Source organism: Heterodontus francisci, chromosome 13 (genome assembly GCF_036365525.1).
Source record: "Heterodontus francisci isolate sHetFra1 chromosome 13, sHetFra1.hap1, whole genome shotgun sequence".
In the NCBI taxonomy this organism is placed as follows: Eukaryota; Metazoa; Chordata; class Chondrichthyes; order Heterodontiformes; family Heterodontidae; genus Heterodontus; species Heterodontus francisci.
Genome location: NC_090383.1, coordinates 114601616 through 114621197, shown reverse-complemented (window position 1 = coordinate 114621197; position 19582 = coordinate 114601616). Strand labels below are relative to the sequence as shown.

General features: G+C 41.0%; 1 protein-coding gene across 1 annotated transcript in view; it reads left to right on the top strand.

Annotated features, from left to right (window-relative positions):
* The window catches only part of nrbp1 (nuclear receptor binding protein 1), a 90414-nt gene that overhangs the window by 10864 nt on the left and 59968 nt on the right, over window positions 1–19582 (top strand). The window contains exons 2-5 of the mRNA XM_068045499.1: window positions 16172–16294; window positions 16604–16705; window positions 17154–17243; window positions 18572–18612. Coding sequence (XP_067901600.1) covers window positions 16172–16294; window positions 16604–16705; window positions 17154–17243; window positions 18572–18612 — 356 coding nt within the window. The remainder of the gene's footprint in view (window positions 1–16171; window positions 16295–16603; window positions 16706–17153; window positions 17244–18571; window positions 18613–19582) is intronic.

Genomic DNA, 19582 nt, shown 5'->3' with positions numbered 1-19582 from the left:
TCCAGGAACCTTTTTTTATAAGAATTGAGGGTTGCTTCCTCCACCACCATTCCTGGCAGCCAATTCCAGACATCCACCACCCTCTGGGTGAAAAAGTTTTTCCTCATGTCTCCTAATCTACCAATCACCATAAGTCTGTGTCCTCCCCACCAGGGGAAACCGGTCCTTCCTGTCCACTCTATCTACGCCCCTCTTAATTTTGTGCACCTCAATCAAGTCACCCCTCAGCCTTCTCAGTTCCAGGGAAAACAATCCTAGCCTATTCAATCTTTCTTCATAACTGCAACCTTCAAGCCTGGCAACATTTTTGTAAATCTCCTCTGTGCTCTCTCCAGAGGAATTGTGTCCATTCTGTAATCTGGTGACTGGAACTGTATGCAAAACTCCAGCTGTGGCCTAACCAGCATTTTATACAGTTCCAGCATCACATCCCTGCTTTTGTACTCTATACCTCGGCAGATAAAGGAAAGCAATCCATATGCCGCCTTCACTCTCTCTCCACCTGTCCTGTCACCTTCCTGGACCTGTGGACATGCATTCCAAGGTCTCACCTTCTTCTACCCCTCTCAATATCCTTCTGTTTATTGTGTATTCCCTTGCTTTATTTGTCCTCCCCAAATGCAATACCTTGCACTTCTCTGGATTGAATTCCATTTGCCACTTTTCCGCCCACTCAACCAAACCATTGATATCATTCTGGAGTCCATGGCTGTCCTCCTCACAGTTAACTACATGGCCAATGTTTGTGTCATCCACAAATTGTCCAATCATGCCCCCCACATTTAAGTCCAAATCATTAATATATCCCACAAACGGCAAGGGACCCAACCCTGAGCCCTGTGGTACGCCACCGGAAACTGCTTTCCATTCGCAAAAACATCCGTCGACTACTACCCTTTGTTTCCTGTCCCTGAGCCAATTCTGGATCCCACCTCCCACCTTCCCCCTGTATCCCATGGGGTTTCATTTTACTGACCAGTCTGCCATGTGGGACCTTGTCAAATGCCTTACTAAAAACCATGTAAACCACATCCACTGCACTACCCTCATCAATCCTCCTTGTTATTTCCTCAAACTCTATATAAGTTAGTAAGACATGACCTTCCCCAAACAAATCTATGCTGACTATCCCTGATTAATCCATGCCTTTCTAAGTGACAGTTTATCCTTGCTTATCTCCGATATCCTTATCTCTTGCTTAATCTCAGTGGAAATCTTTGAGCAGTCATTGCTTGAGATTTGGTACACTGAGTGCATTAAATCGTGTTTTTAAGCACAGTACTGCTTCATTAGGCTTTTTAAAAGTTGTTAGCTACCTTTTTCCTTGCAATCCCTGTTGTGCAAGAAGTGAAGTTACCTTAATTTGAAAATGCCTGTCGTATTCTAGGCAGTAGAGAAGAACAACTTTTAATTATAAATACAGGAGATATTCAATACCTTGTTGTATAAACTTCATTTTCTCTCCTGGGAATGTGAGGAATGGTTTCAAAATGAAATCCAATGCAATGCAACCAAGGTTTTGCATTCCTTTTTGGAATTTGGTTGACTGGTGTGGGTATACAGCACTTCTAATTCACTTGCCTGAATGCATCCTTTATTCAGTTTTTCCCACTCTAGAAAATACCCTGATCCATTTTGCAAAATTGTCACTGGCATCCAACTTGATGTATTAAATCCAACTTATTTTCTATATAGTTACCACTCTTGGTTTATTTTTATTAGCACATGGCTAAAGCTTGATATCTGTTGGGCAAGAGGGTAACAGCTCATCACAGTCCGAAACCACACAAAGTTTTTTGGTATTTCATTGCTGCAGCGGGTTCATGAAATTATTTGGCAGAATGTGTTGGCTCCTTTTATTTATTTTAGAAATGGTTAATATTTTTTATTCAAAGGTTGTGCATTTTCAGTTTAGAATGATGGCTTTTGGTAATTTCTGTACACAATATGATGCAGAATTCTGTATGGGGAGGGGGGGCGGAATGGTGAGTGGATAATTGCCTCACCATCATTAGTCTTAAGGGGAGGGGGAGGTTGACGTCTGCTTGCTAATTTCCTGCACAGGTCAATGTATTCAGAATTTTATCAGCACTTTATCTTTTTGCACCTTCTCTTCCCACCACCTCTTTTCCCCCCCCCCCCCCCCCAGTTTTTTTTGGCAAATACTGAACCATACAAAATGTGGTACTTGAAGTAACTCTAGTTACCATCACTGTTAACTTTGCACGACTGAAAGCTGTAAAATGGTGCAGGAGAGGGGTAATCTCTCTTTAAAAGATTAATTGATACATTTATTTATCTTTACCATGTCTAGATAATTGTATTATGTATGTTAATCACTGCAACATTGGTAGCTGTGCCTTCAACTACCTGGTTCCTAAGCTTTGGAATTCCTTCTGTAAACCTCTCTTCCTCTCTACCTCACTCTCCTCCTTGATGCTCCTTAAAACTTATTTCTTTGTTCAAACTCTAAATCATATGCCCTAATCTCCTTATGTGGCTCAGTGTCATATTTTGTTTGAAATGCTCCTGTGAAGCACCGTGGGACATATTTTATAGACATAGAAACATAGAAAATAGTAGCAGGAGTAGGCCATTCGGCCCTTTGGGCCTGCTCCGCCATTTGAAAAAGATCATGGCTGATCGTCTACTTCAGTACCCTGTTCCCGCTTTCTCCCCATATCCCTTGATCCCTTTGGCATTAAATATATCTACTTTTTGAATATATTTAATGACTTGGCCTCCACTGCCTTCTGCAGTAGAGAATTTCACAGGTTCACCACCCTCTAAGTGAAGAAATTTCTCCTCATCTCGGTTCTAAATGGCATACCCCATATCCTGAGACTCTAACTCCTAGTTCTGGACTCCCCAGCCATCGGGAACATCCTCCCTGCATCTAGCCTGTCTAGTCCTGTTAGAATTTTATAGGTTTCTATGAGATCCCCTCTCATTCTTCTAAACTCTAGTGAATACAGGCCTAGTTGACCCAATCTCTCCTCATACATCAATGCTGCCATCCCAGGAATCAGCCTAGTAAATCTTCTTTGCACTCTCTCCATGGCAAGAACATTCTTGCTCATGAGATCAAAGCTGAACACAATACTCCAGATGTGGTCTCACCAAGGCCCTGTATAACTACAGTAAGACATCCTTGCTCCTGTACTCTCATCCTCTTGCAATGAAGGCCAACATACCATTTGCCTTCCTAATTGCTTGCTATACCTGAGTGCTTGCTTTCAGCGACTGGTGTACAAGGACACCCAGGTCTCGTTGCATCTCCCCTTTCCCAGTCTATCACCATTCAGATAATCTGCCTTTCTGTTTTTACAACCAAAGTGGATAACCTCACATTTATTCACATTATACTGCATCTGCCATACATTTGCCCAACTTGTCCAAATCACATTGGAGCCTCTTTGCATCCTCCTCACAGCTCACGTTCTCCACCCACCCCCCCCCCCCCAGCGTTGTGTCATCTACAAACTTGAAAATGTTAAATTTAGTTCCCTCACCCAAGTCATTAATATATATTGAGTAGCTGGGGTCCAAGCACTGATCCCTGAGGCCCACTAGACACTGCCTGCCACCCGGAAAAAGACCCGTTTATTCCTACTCTTTGTTTCCTGTCCGTCAACTAATTCCCAATCCATGCCAGTATATTACCCCCAATCCCATGTGCTTTAATTTTGCACACTAACCTCTTGTGTGGGACATTATCAAAAGTCTTCTAAAAATTCCAATACGCCGCATCCACTGGTTCTCCCTTATCTATTCTACTAGTAACATTCTCAAAAAATTCCAGTAGATTTGTTAAGCATGACTTCCTTTTCGTAAATCCATGCTGACTTTGCCCAATCCCGTTTATGCATTCTAGGTGTTCTGCTATCACATCCTTTATAATGGACTTTAGCATTTTCCCCACTACTGATGTCAGGCTAACTGTTCCGTAGTTCCCTGTTTTTTCTCTCTCCTTTTTTTAAATAGTGGGGTTACATTTGGCACCCTCCAATCTGTAGGAACTGCTCCAGAGTCTACAGAATTTTGGAAGATGATCACCAATGCGTCCACTATTTCCAGGGCCACTTCCTTTAGTACTCTGGGATGTAGATTATCAGGCCCTGGGATTTATCAGCCTTTAACCCCATTAATTTCCCTAGCACTTTTTTTTTACTAATACTGAGTTCCTTCAGTTCCTCCCTCTCATTAGACGTTTGGTCCCCTAACATTTCTGGGAAGTTATTTGTGTCCTGCTATATGAATAGAAGAGGTGCAGAGCAGAAGCTGGAATATTTTTGTATGAAAGTGGAGGGGGAAAAATCAATAATTATAACATAACCACTATGGTTTTAAAACAGTCTGCTTGTGTATATTCAGTGGAAAAACCTTGTATAAAAACAAGTTGTTAACATTCGCAGGTTTTGGGCGGCGCAGTGGTTATCACCGCAGCCTCACAGCTCCAGGGACCCGGGTTCGATTCTGGGTACTGCCTGTGCGGAGTTCTCCCTGTGACCGTTTGGGTTTTTGCCGGGTGCTCCGGTTTCCTCCCACAGGCAAAGACTTGCCGGTTGATAGGTAAATTGGCCATTATAAATTGCCCCTAGTGTAGGTAGGTGGTAGGGATATGGGATTACTGTAGGGTTAGTGTAAATGGGTGGTTGTTGGTCAGCACAGACTCGGTGGGCTGAAGGGCCTGTTTCAGTGCTGTATCTCTAAATAAATAAAGGTGCAAACTTTTCAAAATTGCAAAAAGATCGGTAATATTTTAAATGAAGGCCTTGGTGAGCATTTCTCAACCCTTAATATACTGCTGTGATTCGTTTGCTGTGAGAGTTCTTTCGTCAGATTAACTCATTGCTGAGTGGCTTTTCAGGGAGTGGTTGTGGTAAATGGGTCACTAGGTTAGAATGAAGTAATGCTGCAAAGGGATTGAGTATCTCTACACATGAGTGGGGGAGGGAGGATTTCATTCAACAGTGATTATAATTGCTGGGAGCTGTACATGTCATGTGTTTGGTATTTCCTTTTGCTAGCAGCTGATAATGGAGGATGTGTACATAAGACTTCCAGATAACTGGCATCTAGAAAGCAAAATCTGAATATCAGATGTGATGAACAATAACTAGGGAAGTTTAAGGAACAGTTCCTCCATTTCTAAATTTTATCTTAATTTCTTGGGCAAAGAGATAAGCCTTGCAACTCAGATATAGATTGGGGAAAATAAAACACAAATTGTAAGAAATCTGTCATGACATAACAGTAAATTTTTCCGGTGGAGAAGCTGCATTAAAATTGTTAGGTAGTAGAGACCCATTATAGGACTAACCAAGACACAGAATTGGGTGAGTTTGGGAGATAAAGGTAGAATGTAGATAGGCTAATCTTACAAGGGGGCAACTTATAAATTTTACTGGGGAGCAATTCGATCTTGCAATGGTGGAAAGGAGTGAGCGCTTGGTTTCTTGTGCAAAGGGCATCAGTTGGATGGTAAAGTTATTGGGTGGTTAGCACCGCAGTCTCACAGCTCCAGGGACCCGGGTTCGATTCTGGGTACTGCCTGTGCGGAGTTTGCAAGTTCTCCCTATGACCGCGTGGGTTTTCGCCGGGTGCTCCGGTTTCCTCCCATAGCCAAAGACTTGCAGGTGATAGGTAAATTGGCCGTTGTAAATTGTCCCTAGTGTAGGTAGGTGGTAAGGAATATGGGATTACTGCAGCGTTAGTATAAATGGGTGGTTGTTGGTCGGCATAGACTCGGTGGGCCGAAGGGCCTGTTTCAGTGCTGTATCTCATAAATAAATAAAGACACAAGGTGAATAAAATCAATCCAATGGATTGAGTGCAGTGGAATGAGAAAATCAGGTGGGGAGCTAACCTCTGAAGTTACTAAAATCAATCTGTTAACTATTGCCTAACTGGCACTGAGACCAATTACGGCACCTATCTTTTGTCATTCCACTGAGATCATATAGTCTAATTTCATATAGACTAAGAATCAAATGTTGGACCATCTTGTTCAAGTACTTATTCGGCCAAGAGGTGAAACTCTTATTTTTGTCCCTGGGTGGGGGAGAAGAGGGACAACGTTATTCAAAAGTCTTGAAACTTGATTTTCTTTTCGAGTCCCTTTGACCTCTGCAATGGCATTGAAATTGCACTGTATACGTATATTGATTGCAAAGCTTTTAGGTTCCAGTGGTTGCCTTTTTGCATTGGTTGAGCAAATAATGGCCAGGTGCTTTTTTTAAACTGAAGGTAGCATTTTTAAATGACATCAGTTTTAGAGTTTGGAAGAATAAGATAAGATTGCATTGAAAAATATAAAATTCTTAAGGGGCTCGACAGGGTAGACGCTAGGAGGATATTTCCCCTGGCTGGAGACTCTAGAACTAGGGGTCACAGTCTCAGAATAAGGGGTCAGCAATTTGGGACTGAATCGTAGAATGGTCATAGCACAGAAGCAGATCATTGAGCGCATCGTGTCCAAGCTGGCCCTCTGCAAGAGCAACTCACCTAGTTCCCATTCACCTGTCTTTTCCCTGTAACACTGCAAATTTTTTTCTCTTCAGATAATTATCCAATTCCCCTTTGAAAGCCATGATTGAATCTGCCTCCACCACGTTCTCCGTGCATTCCAGATCTGAACCACTCACTACGTAAAAAGCTTTTCCAATCATCTTTAACTCGGTGCCTTCTGGTTCTCAATCCTTCCACCAATGGGAACAGTTTCTCCCTATCTACTTTAACCAAACACATGATTTGAACACTTATATCAAATCTCCTCATCTTTTTAAGAAGAACAGTCCCATCTTCAGTCTATCCACAGAACTGAAGTCCCACATCCTTGGAACCATTCTCGTGAATTTGTTCTGCACCCTCTCTAATGCCTTCAGATCCTTCCTGAAGTGTGGTGCCCAGAACTGGATGAAATACTCCAGGTGATGCCGAACCAGTTTATACAAGTTGATTATAAACTTCCTTGCTTTTTTACCCTACTTATAAAGCTCAGGATCCTGCATGCTTTATTAACTGCTTTCTTAACTTGCCCTGCCACCTTCAATGATTTGTGTACATAATACCCCCAAGCCCCCCTGCTCCTGTACCCCCCCTTTAGAATTGTACCCATTATTTTATATTGCCTAGCCTCATTCTTCCTATCAAAATGAATCACTTCACGTTTCTCTTAATTAAATTTCATCTGCCACTTGTCCGTCTATGTCTTCTTGAAGTTTCACCATCATCCTCACGGTTGACAATATTTCCAAGTTTTGTCATCCACAAATTTTGAAATTGTGCCCTGTGCACCCAAGCCTAGGTCATTAATATATATCAGGAAAAGCAGTGATCCACTGTATACCATCCTTCTCCAGTCTGAAAAACAACCGTTCACCACTACTGTTTTCTGTCACTCAGGTAATTTTGTATCTGTGCTGCTACTTTTCCTTTTATTCCATGGGATCTAACTTTGCCACAAGCCTGATTTGTGGCACTTTATAAAATGCCTTTTGGAAGGCCATGTACAATACATCAACTCTTTGTTATCTTATCAGAAACTCAAGCAACTTAGTTAAACACGATTTGCCCTTAAATCCGTGCTGGCCCTCCTTAATTAATCCACATTTGTGCAAGTGACTCTTAATTTTGTCTCAAGTTATCGTTTGTAATGAGAAATTTCACCACTCTGAGGATTGTGAATCTTTGGTATTCTCTGGAGATAGGAAAAACATAACTGGGTGAGTTTTCAGTATTGGGTTTCTAGGATTATGTAAATTTTAATGCCTCCTGTTTTATTTTCATTTTCAGGATGTTGGCATTGCTTGTAAGGGCAGCTTTTATTGCCCATTCCTTGTTGCCCTGTGAAGATGATGGTGGGCATGATGAATTTCTTCAGTCATGTGGTGTAGGTGATCCACAGTTCGCTTGGGTAGGGAGGTCCATGATTTGGCCTTGTGACTATGAATTTCAAAATTTATGTATCCCGCTCGGATTGGTATGTGACTTGGAGAGGACCTTGGAAGTGATAGGAATGGGTTGTGGCTTTGAGAGGTGCTGTGAAGGATCCTTGGTGAATTGTTGCAGGGCATCTTGTAGATAGAATACATTGGCCACGGTACACAGGCGGTGGAGGGAGTGGATGTTTTGGGTTAGCGGATACTGGATACTGTGCCGATCAGTTGGACTGCTTTGTCTTGGATGGTATTGATCTTTGAGTGTTGTAGCTAAGCTCATCCAGGCAAGTGGAAAGTATTCCAGCACACTCCTGGCGTGCCTTGCAAATGGTGGAAAGGCTTTTATTGCCAAAGAATACCCAGCCTCTGACCTGCTCTTGTAGCCATGTCATTTATGTGACTGGTCCCGATGAGTTTCTGGTCAATGGTGACCACCAGGATATTGATGGTGGAAAACTCAGTGATGGAAATGGCATGGATTGATCAGCCCAACCTTGCATGTGGGCATAGACTTGGGAATTATCTGAGGAATTGCAAAACGAGCTGAACATACTGCAATCATGAGTGTTGGGCCTAGGATGCTGAAACTCCTGCACCAGTTTCCTGGGGCTGCCATTCTTTCTTTGGCCTCCTTATCTCGAGAGACAATGGGTAAGCGCCTGGAGGTGGTCAGTGGTGTGTGGAGCAGCGCCTGGAGTGGCTATAAAGGCCAATTCTAGAGTGACAGGCTCTTCCACAGGTGCTGCAGAAAAATTTGTTTGTCGGGGCTGTTACACAGTTGGCTCTCCCCTTGCGCCTCTGTCTTTTTTCCTGCCAACTGCTAAGTCTCTTCGACTCGCCACACTTTAGCCCCGCCTTTATGGCTGCCCGCCAGCTCTGGCGAACGCTGGCAACTGACTCCCACGACTTGTGATCAATGTCACATTACTGACTTTAATAATCACAACCATCTTCCTTTGTACTAAATATGACCAACCACTAGTTAACTCTGATCCTCATTGATTTTTGTTTTTGCTACTGTTTCTGTTCGGGCGGCGCAGTGGTTAGCACCGCAGCCTCACAGCTCCAGGGACCCGGGTTCGATTCCGGGTACTGCCTGTGTGGAGTTTGCAAGTTCTCCCTGTGTCTGCGTGGGTTTTCTCCAGGTGCTCTGGTTTCCTCCCACAAGCCAAAAGACTTGCAGGTTGATAGGTAAATTGGCCATTATAAATTGTCACTAGTATAGGTAGGTGGTAGGGAAATATAGGGACAGGTGGGGATGTTTGGTAGGAATATGGGATTAGTGTAGGATTAGTATAAATGGGTGGTTGATGTTCGGCACAGACTCGGTGGGCCAAAGGGCCTGTTTCAGTGCTGTATCTCTAATCTAATCTAGAGCTACGCTCTGTCAAGTACTGCCTTGATGTCAAGAGCAGATACTTTCACTGTGCCCTTGTAATTAAGCTCATGTCCTGTAATAAGGACTAGAGCTGAGTCGTTTGGTGAAACCCACATTAAGTTTAAGTGAGCTAGTGATTAAGTGCCATTTGATAGCACTGGTTCTTTCATCACTTTGCTGCTGATTGGGAATTGGCTGGGTTAGATTGGTCCCCTTTACTGTCAGCCATAGCTTAGTTGGTCGCACTCTTGCTTCTGAATCACAGGGTTGTGGGTTCTAGTCCCTCTCCAGGATTCAAAAATCAAGGCTGAAGTAATAAGGGAGTGCTGTACTGCCACCTTTCATATGAGTTATTAAACCGAGGTCCCATATGTCCCCTCAGGTGGATGTAAAGGGTATCGTGGAATTATTTCGAAGAGAAGGGAAGTGAAGCCCCAGTGTCCTGGCCAATATTTACCCCTCAATCAACAACACAAAATCAGATTATCTGGTCATTATCACAATGCTGTTTGTGGGACTTTTGCTATTTGCAAATTGGCTACCATGTTTCCTATATTACAACAGTGCACTTTAAAGTACTTCATTGGATGTAAAGCACTTTGGGTTATCTGATCTTTGAAGGCCCGATATAAATGCAAGTCTTTTCCTTCCTTTCCTTTCTTTCTCTCTCATTGTGGCTAGGACATACCTGAACTCAAGTAAATGTCTGTGTTGTTGCTCAGTTAGTTCTGGAGTTCTAGTCTTCATTACAGCTATGATGTTTTCCAAGGCCCTAGCCTTTGCTGTGTTCAGTAAACTCAGCTGTTCCTTGAAGTAGTCAAGTAAATTGAGCTGGTACTTTTCCCAGTTCTTAATGTACATGGTCCCTGAAATTCAAGTGCTAAAAGTGTTTGTATTTATTTATAAGCAGAAAATTTGAACACCTGGATTCATTGGAATATGCGCACCCATAATTTTTCAGGCATGGGAAAGGGGTCATACTGGGGGCAGACATCAACCTGGTTTATATGGTGTTTTCTGGCACTGAGACCAATGTCAATTGACAATGGGTGGTTTCTAATTTTGCTCATAGCAATACATTGCTATTAATGTAATCAAATTGAGCAATCCTGTTTATGTTGAATAAAATTTTCCATCCAAACCTTTTATAACTTATATAAGCTGAGTAGCTTTAAGGACATCTTTTGGGTCAGTGTTTCCAGCTTGTTGGATATTTTTGTTGCAGTTTTTCCTTGGACTCACAAACAGTCCTCTGTTTGGCTGATGATTTTTTTTTTCTCTGTAATAGGGTAGCATTATCAGACGGAACATTTGTGTCTATTCATTTGTAGTATGTCTTTGTTTAATGGCAGATGCTACACAAGATGTTTCACTTTGTTTGCCATAAGAGTAGTCTTGCCAAAAATGGCTGTAGAATCCTATTAACTTCTCCTGCTTACTCTTTTCACCTTCTGGTACCCCACCCCCTAAAGAAAAATTTGCATTTATATAATTTCTCATTGTGTATGCAGAAGCATCTCATCACTCCATTACCTAGGTTGTGTTTCTGCTATGTGGAAAAACTTGCATTTATATAACATAAAATATTTTTAAATGTCCCCCGGCACTTCACACAAATTACTTGGAAGTGTAGCCACAGTCGGGTAGGCAACGTGAGTGCCTTTTCCACGCAGCAAGATCCCACAGACTGCAATGAAAGAAATGATCAATTAATCTGTTCTTGGTAATGGTTGAAGGAGGAATGCTGGTCAAGACAGTAGGAGTATTTCCTACTAGTGCCATTAAATCTTCCATGTCTTAACTTCAGGAATCTGACACCTCTGACAATGCAGCATTCCCTCTGAATTACATTGACGTGTCTGCTTGGATTATGCTATCAAGTTCTGAAGTGTGGTTTAAACCCACAACCTTCTGACTCTGCTAAAAATATTATTGTTTGGACCAAGCTGAAACTTGGCCCAATTCAAATGAGTGTTTGTTTAGTTTTGAAACAAATATCCTACAGTTGTCACTAACCGTATTGGTATCACACAAGACGAATCAGAAATAAGCCAGCATGATATAATGTTGTGCCAATATCCTTGTGTGATGCAGTGAATCATTTCAGTGTAACTCTTCATTCGCTCCATACTTGTATGTATTTAAAATCCTGTATGTTTTCCTTCAATTTTATTGACCAAGCTGGCTCAGTGTCTGCTCAGTGGGCTTTTCCCACTGTTAACTATTTAATTGAAATGCAACATAGTGTTCTTTTTCACATCCTTCCTCAGTGCACCAAGATAAGAAAGGCAGGACATAAATTATGAAAATCACTTACAATTTCATTTACAATTGCTAATGCCAAAAAATATCCCAAAGTGCTTCAGAGGAATAACCAAAGAGAACGGATGACAAGGCAAAGGAGATGTTGGGAGGAGTGACCAAAATAGTACATTTTAAACAGCAGAAGGGAGGTGGAGAAGCTTGGGGAGGAGTTTCTGTAGTGTAGGGCTGAAGGCACGGCTGCCAACAAGGAAAAGAGAAAGTGGGATGGACGTTCAGAATTGAAATAGTCTTCAGGGTAGTGTTGTAGAGCCAGAGGCTGTTGGAGATCAGGAGGAGTAAGCCCAAAAAGAGACTTAAACATGTGGACAATAATTTTAATTGTGGTGGACAGCTGGGAACTGATGTAGGTCAGCAACTGCAGCAAGTGGTGATGGGGAAGCAGGATTAAGGATGTGGGGCAGCAGAATTTTGGTTGAGCTGAAGTTTATAGAGGATAGGAGGCCGGCCATGAGAGCATTCAAACAGCAGAGTAGTGGTGACCAACGCATGGTTTCAGCAGTATATGGGCTGAAGTATGGCCGCATGCAGACTGTGTTACGGAGGTGGAAGTAAACAGTTGTTTTGCTGGAGAGAATAGATTCCAAACTAGGGAAATGTAGTGCAGCTTGAGACGGTGACTGGGGAGGGGGGTGGAGTCATTGTCAAGGAGGCAGAGTCTGTGCTGAAGGCCAAAGTTGGTCTTTGGTCTTTCCAGAGTTTAGATGGAGGAAAATGAAGTTTATCCAGAACTGGATGTTGAGCTTTCATCAGAATTTGATGAGATTTCCAGCATCTGCAGCTTTTTGCTTTGATGTTGGTTAAGTTGCACAGAAAACTGTTCGTCTTCTATTTCAACATATCAACTTTATTCACAATTAAACTGTTTTCAGTAGAAAAATTCAAGCATTGAAATTCACATCATATGCTTTGTACTAATGGGATGAGTTTAGTGATGGAAAGTGGTGCTTATTGGATAAGCGCTTGTAATTCATAAAAATATTAATTGCAATTTAGCTACCTAAAGGAATCTCATTTTGTGCAGAACTTGCAAGCCAGAAACTTTCCCCCAAGTAACCTTTTGTATAGTTCCCTTAAACCACTATAATGCAATTTCTTGGAGATAATTTGTTTGCTTTATTTTTGTAACAATTTAATCTTTTCACCATTGAAAATATTCCCACAAAAATCCTGTTTTACTTGCACTCTGGCATTGTTTGTGGATCTGAGGACTTGGAAGCAACATTTGAAAATCCAAAATAAAAACAGAAAATGTTGGAAATATTGGGAGGGCCAGACAACATCTGTGGAGAGAGAAACAGTTAATGTTTCAGATCAGTGACCTTTCATCAGAACTGGGAAACGTTAGAAATGTAATAGGTTTTAAGTAGTTCAGGTGGTGATTGGGGGGGGGGGGGGGGTGTGGGGCGGGGGAGGAATCCAAGTCGCAGGAGACATGTGACATTACTTTTCTGGTTTGAGGTGAATTGGGAGTCGGGAAGAGAGATAAAACTGATGCATAAGAATTGTTCACCATTAATGGCTTCTTACATAAGTAATGAAGGAAATAACTTATTTACTATCCAATGTTCATGTGTACGCATAATGAGCATTGTACATAGAATTTGATATGCATTTCTGGTTGACTGGGGTAGAGGCTCTTTGTTCTGTCTGCTTGTACTGCAGTAACAGTCGCTGGTCTTTCTTGTGTCATGACTAATTTCCCTTGAAGACAGCTCTTTAACCCTTAAAAGCAGCTCTTTGAATTTGAATCTTCCTGATTATTCTGACATCACTCATCCTTCTCCCCCTCTACAAAGTTGCTGACTAACCACATATTCCAGCAGAAGCTTGTCCCATTTGAACATGGAAAGATGTCTCATTTCATGGGAGGCTCTTCCCAACAAGATCACTTGATCTGCACTTCTAGTTGACAGTAGGGTAAAGATATTTAAAATTATGTAAATATGTTCAGTTTGAGTTAGTTAAGGATAGCCAGCACAGTTTTGTAAAAGGGGATCATGTTTTACTAATCTAATTGAATTTTTTGATGAAGTAACAGAGGGTTGATGAAGAGAATGCGGTGGATGTTGTCTATATGGATTTTGAGATAGTGTTTGATAAAGTACCACATAAAAGGCTGGTTAACAAATTTGAGGCTCATGGAATAGGAAGGTCAGTGTCCAATTGGATTAAAATAAAAATTGGCTTAAGGACAGAAAACAGCAAGTTGTGGTAAATGGTAGTTCTCTAGACTGGAGGATAGTAGACAGTGGGTCCCGAAGGGTCAGTGCGAGGACCACTGTTTTTTTTTGTTGCTATATATAAATTACTTACATCTTGGAATACTGGGAAGAGTTTCAAAGTTTGCCGAAGATACCAAACTTGGAGGAGTGGCAATCAGTGAGGATGATACGTAACGCCTGCAACAGGACATAGGCTAGCAGAATGGGCAGACAGATGGCAGATGGAATTTAATACTGAAAAGTGTGAGGTGATGCATTTTGGCAGAAGAGATAGAGAGAGGCAATATAGGCTTAATGCCACACTTCTAAAGTGGGTGCAGGAATTGAGGGAACTGGGGGTGCATGTGCATCGATCTTTGTAGGTGGCAGGGCATATTGAGAGAGTGGTTAGTAAAGCATATGGAATCTTGGGCTTCATAAATAGAGGCATTGAGCACAAAAGCAGGGAAGTTATGCCAAACCTTTTATAAAGCTCTGGTTGGCCCCCAACTAGAGTATTGTGTCCACTTTAGGAAAGATGCGAGGGCCCTTGGGAGGGTGCAGAGTAGATTTACCAAAAGGTTCCAGATTTGAGGAATTTTAGTTATAAGGTTAGGCTGGAAAACCTGCGGTTGTTCAAGATTGAAGGTTTTGGGCAAGTGATGCAGGGGAATACGAGGAGAAACCTTTTTATGCAACGACCTGGAACTCGCTGCCCACAAGGGTGGTGGAAGCGGAAAACAATCAATGATTTCAAAAAGAAATTGGATGGGCACTTGAAGGCACTAAACTTGCAGGGCTGCGAGAATCCAGCGGAGAAGTGAGACTGACTGGATTGCTCCGCGGATAGCCAACATGGACACGATGGCCGAATGGCCGCCTCCTATGCCATAACTGACTCTGACTTGAGTGAGGTAAATATGGCAAGGCTAAAGTGGGCGACCCCTGCGCTTGGAAAAAATTCTAATGTTTCTCTTAATTCTCTGAAAATCATTTTTTTTTTTCACGCATTTTTCACTTAAGCTAGAGAAATTGAATTCATGGAATAAAGGGAGAATTACAACTGGTAAGACACATTGAAATAGTTAGTTAATTTCACTTCCAGTAAAAACAGAAAATGAATCAAGTGCGCAACAAATCCATAATCTAAAAGTGTGCAGACTCTTTGTCAGGACTGGCTTCTCCCAAAACATCAGTGTAATCGTTCAGATGCTAATAGAGCTGTGCAGCTCTAATTATATCGCAAGTGTTTATCCATCATATTTCCAGCATTTGGAGTTTTCTCCAGATTACGAAGATTGCCATTGCTTTCTAATTTCACCAAAACCGAAAAATAATCTCCCTTTCAGTAGTTGGTAAGGGGTATTTTCTCTCATGTCAACTGCAGCATTAAACATATTTTAGGCAAATGAAATCAGGATCTACTTCTGGAAATTTTTTTGATCATGATGCAGTAAAAGCAAAACATGAAGAACAGAGATGTTTGGATAGGAATTGTTGGCATAGTTGAACTGTTTCATACCTGTTTTTACATAATTGTTCTTTTCTCATTCTGTTTTGGTCAATGTTATAAAGAGCTGTCCCTTTCCAACCACGTGGCTTCATATGAAGAGTTGCGGGTAACCTCTTTAAATCAAACACGAACCAACGCACTGCATGTTTCCAGAATCATCTTTTGGTTCAGATTTCTAGCTTACTTGGCTTTTCTTCCATTAGCAGATTTTAATGCTTTGTGCATAATAAAGCAAATGCCATTGACATATTTTGAATGGGGAATGTTGAGGTGGAAAACCCCCCTTTGCAGCCAGTCAGCACTATAACCAGTTAGTCTGTGCTTCTCCTTTCCATGTTGAATCCTGAGATTTCTTGACAGAAAAAAGGAAAAAAATGTTATCAGTAAATAAATATAGAACCTCATTCTCCCGTAGCCTAATATTGAACTGTTGGAACAAATTCAAAGTAAAGATATGCCCTATGCCACTACGGCAGAAATGTTGCAAGAATGCTTAACATACAAAGGATTATTCTAAGGTGTTTTAACTTACCTAGGCAAACCTGGCACTACTTTTGAAGCAAGCTTTCAGTTTGGAGCTTCATCTGAAGGACAGCATTTTCAAAAACACACAAGACCCACAATACTGATGTGCCTAGATTATGCACTCAAGTCCTGCATCTGGGCTTGAACTCAAAATCTGGGTTTCAGGCCAGAGTTTTACCAACTGAGCAAAGTTAATACCTTACATGTGCTGTGTAATGACAATTATAAAGCTTTTTGTAATAAATTACATTTGTTTCATTGAAGAATATTTTTTTGTAAATTGTAGGTGAATCAGCGGAATGTTCCTGGAATTGACAGCGCGTATTTGGCAATGGACACAGAGGAGGGAGTGGAAGTTGTGTGGAATGAAGTCCAGTTCTCAGAACGAAAAAACTTTAAACTACAAGAGGTGAAAATAAAGTTACAAATTATTTTGATATGAACAGTTAATGATTCCTCCTGCCTCATTTTGTTCACTTTGGACTTAATATTTTCAAAGTGTGATCATGAAGCAGGACTTTTTAATCAGTAAACAAATTAAGTCCCAGAAATTGAGTACTTCCAAATGGGATATTTAAATAGTTTCACTAGGTGCCTCTATTCAAGAATTCAGGCAACTAGTTTTTTCCTTCCCCTCTTTTTCAATTCAGGTGGGGCAAAGGCAGGAAGGAATCAAATGCACATGTTAACTGTTTCTGATTTTTTTGTTGTTGCTTAGGATAAGGTTAAAGCTGTCTTTGACAATCTCATCCAGCTGGAGCACCTGAACATAGTGAAATTCCACAAGTACTGGGCAGATGTGAAAGAAAATAAAGCTAGGGTAAGCTGTCTTGGTGCTGTTCAGAGTTGCTGGCTGAGTTACTTGATTGCTGTGTTTCTGGTATCTAAATTGAAATTTTAATGTTCACTTACGGGCTTTTACTTGTAACAGAATAATCTATAGCTGAAAATTTTTATTAAACCTGATGGGCATAAAATATTAGTTTGTGATTAAGAAATGTTTAACAGTTTCAAGCTTCATACATTATGCTTCATACTGAAAAAAATGTAAGAACATAAAAGAAAACAAGGTATTTGGAAAGTTTTAATGAAAATTAAACCTGTTTAATTTTGCAAAGAATTAAGTTCACTTTTTGGGAATTGTTGTACTACAAATTAAGGGTACAAGAGGTAGAGGGAGGGAGTGTACATCTATTCCAAAAGCATGTGTGTTTCATGTACTTGGAGTTGCTAAAGGGGTTATTGATTTGATGTTTATGTTCCTGCAGGTTATATTTATAACAGAGTACATGTCATCAGGAAGTTTAAAACAGTTTTTGAAGAAAACAAAGAAAAATCACAAAACTATGAATGAAAAGGTAGGTTGTAGATTACTGTATGTAAAATACTACACTTGGGATATTTTGCTTTTATTTTTGCTATTTTACAATGAGTGTTCACTAGTTGCTGAATAGCTCAGGGTACTGCTTTTGGTCATCTGAGCAGCATGCAGAAGTGAATGTCTAAAAGCCCCTTTTTATTGGGTGTGTGTGTGTGCATGTACATGTATGTGCACACATGCTTGATGGCCACAGCATGTGGCTGAACTTGGCATAGAAGGAGGTGGAAAATATGCACCCCTCCACCTTCTTGCACTATATTTGTGTGCTGATATTCAGTTTGGGGTGCAATTTTAAGGTGCTATCCTAACTAGATCATTTTGGGCAACTTTTGCCTTTCCAAGGTGGACACACCGGAAAGTAAAATGCAGCATTAGAGAAGGAAAACACTCCAGATAGTTCTGATGCTGGTGTATTGGATAGTTTTAAGTTCTAATCCAGCAGATTATTCTGTGGGTTGTTTCCATAACAAACACCCCTTTTTATGTGGACAGGACATTAGATTGACCAAGAGAACTGGCTTAATGCAATCGAGGGGTCATCACTCCACTACCATTGGACTCCATGCTCGCCACTGGGTGTCAACCCAATGTTGAAGTTGGAGCCCTCTGTTCACTAGGGCTGTGTAGAGTGGGTCTTGTACCCAAAACCTCTGAGTTGGATGCAGGAATGTTATCATTAAACCAAAGCTCATTCTTGTAGAGTTTGGCCTGCAATCATTATGTAGCAACCTTCTTGTGGATGGAGAAATGAAGACACAGTATTATTCACTTCTGGTAGATTGACCATCAACCCAGCATGAATGAGCAGCATCTCTGATTTCAATGCATTTTCCCCCATTCCTGTTATCTTGTGGTTCGTTAGCTCAGTTGGTTTACGCATGGCGCTAAGACAAGATTGTGGGTTGGATCCCTATACAGACCATTCACAAGAAGAGAAGCTCCCTTCAAAAATGTCTAGTCTGTCTGTCTATTACCTGCATTGTGAAGTGAAATCCTTTTTTGAAATTTTGTCCTTTTCCTTGCTGGCCAGCTGACCAAATCTTTTTAAAATGTGACCTGACGTCATTTAATCTGAATTGACACCAGCATCGAGGTGGGTTTGCAAATAAAAATGTCAACATGCTACATCTGCTGCTAACTGCCTAGAGTTTAGTTAAGTTAGAGAAAATGGCAATGCTAAGTATTAGATCTATGATGTAGGATTACTTTGACTGTAAGTAGGAAAGAATATATTTCTTTCTCACAAACCAAATGTATTTTTTTTTTAGAAGTAGTTTAAATGTAACTTTGTTCATTTCTATATAGGCATGGAAGAGATGGTGTACCCAGATTTTGTCTGCCTTGAGGTAAGAAGTTAGGGACCTGAAATGAATCTGTTCTGGTGATGCACATCTTTTCCTTTCCCTGCCCTTGCTTCTTCTGAAAGCATTGTCTCTTGCTTGGCTATGGTTTCACAGGTGCTTGTTAGACCATCAATGTTATTCAATTGCACGAACCTAGGCAGTGAGTGTTAGCAGTGTTTTGATAGCCAAGTCCAGTCCAGTTCTCATCACATCCCCACTGATGGTTTGGAGTGAGAATCCTAGCCTAGTTTATTTTTTCTTTGGTTTCCCCCCACCTCAACCCTAGAGACACTAAAGTCAGGTGTATATCTAAGGTAACTCAGCACAGAGGAGGTATCAAATTGGAAACCTTCTGATCTGCAGAGCTTAATGCTACAAGCACACCTTTTACCCATGAGGGTATTGGGAGTTTACCTGTGTATTTAACATAACAGAACAGTTCTGAAGAAGGGTCACTAACCTGAAACGTTAACTCTGCTTCTCTTTCCACAGATGCTGCCAGACCTGCTGAGTATTTCCAGCATTTCTTGTTTTTGCTTCAAAGTGATGTTGCCCATTTGGGCTAAGCTAATATAAAGCAGAACTTTGTCATTATATTAAATTATATATTCTGAAATTTATAACTGAAGTAGTGAAATTGCATTAGAGTCCTAATAGAAAATAATTAACCATTTAAATAGCCATGAAGAAACTGGGCAACTTAATGGTTCATTAAAACTATGCCCACATGGAATACATCCAAAAATAGTAAAAAGAAATTCAGGTAAAAGGTAATGGAAAGTTTAAGCCTCATCGAACCAGGATGATCACAGACGACAGGTGGCAAATCTGATTCATGTATTTGAAAATAAAAATAATAATGGACGGTCGATTTTATGTGACGTTTAATCTGGGAAATGTGGAGGACATTGACCTTTTTTGTAAAGGAATCAGTTTCCAACACTGGATTTATTATTTCACCCTGGTGTATGGG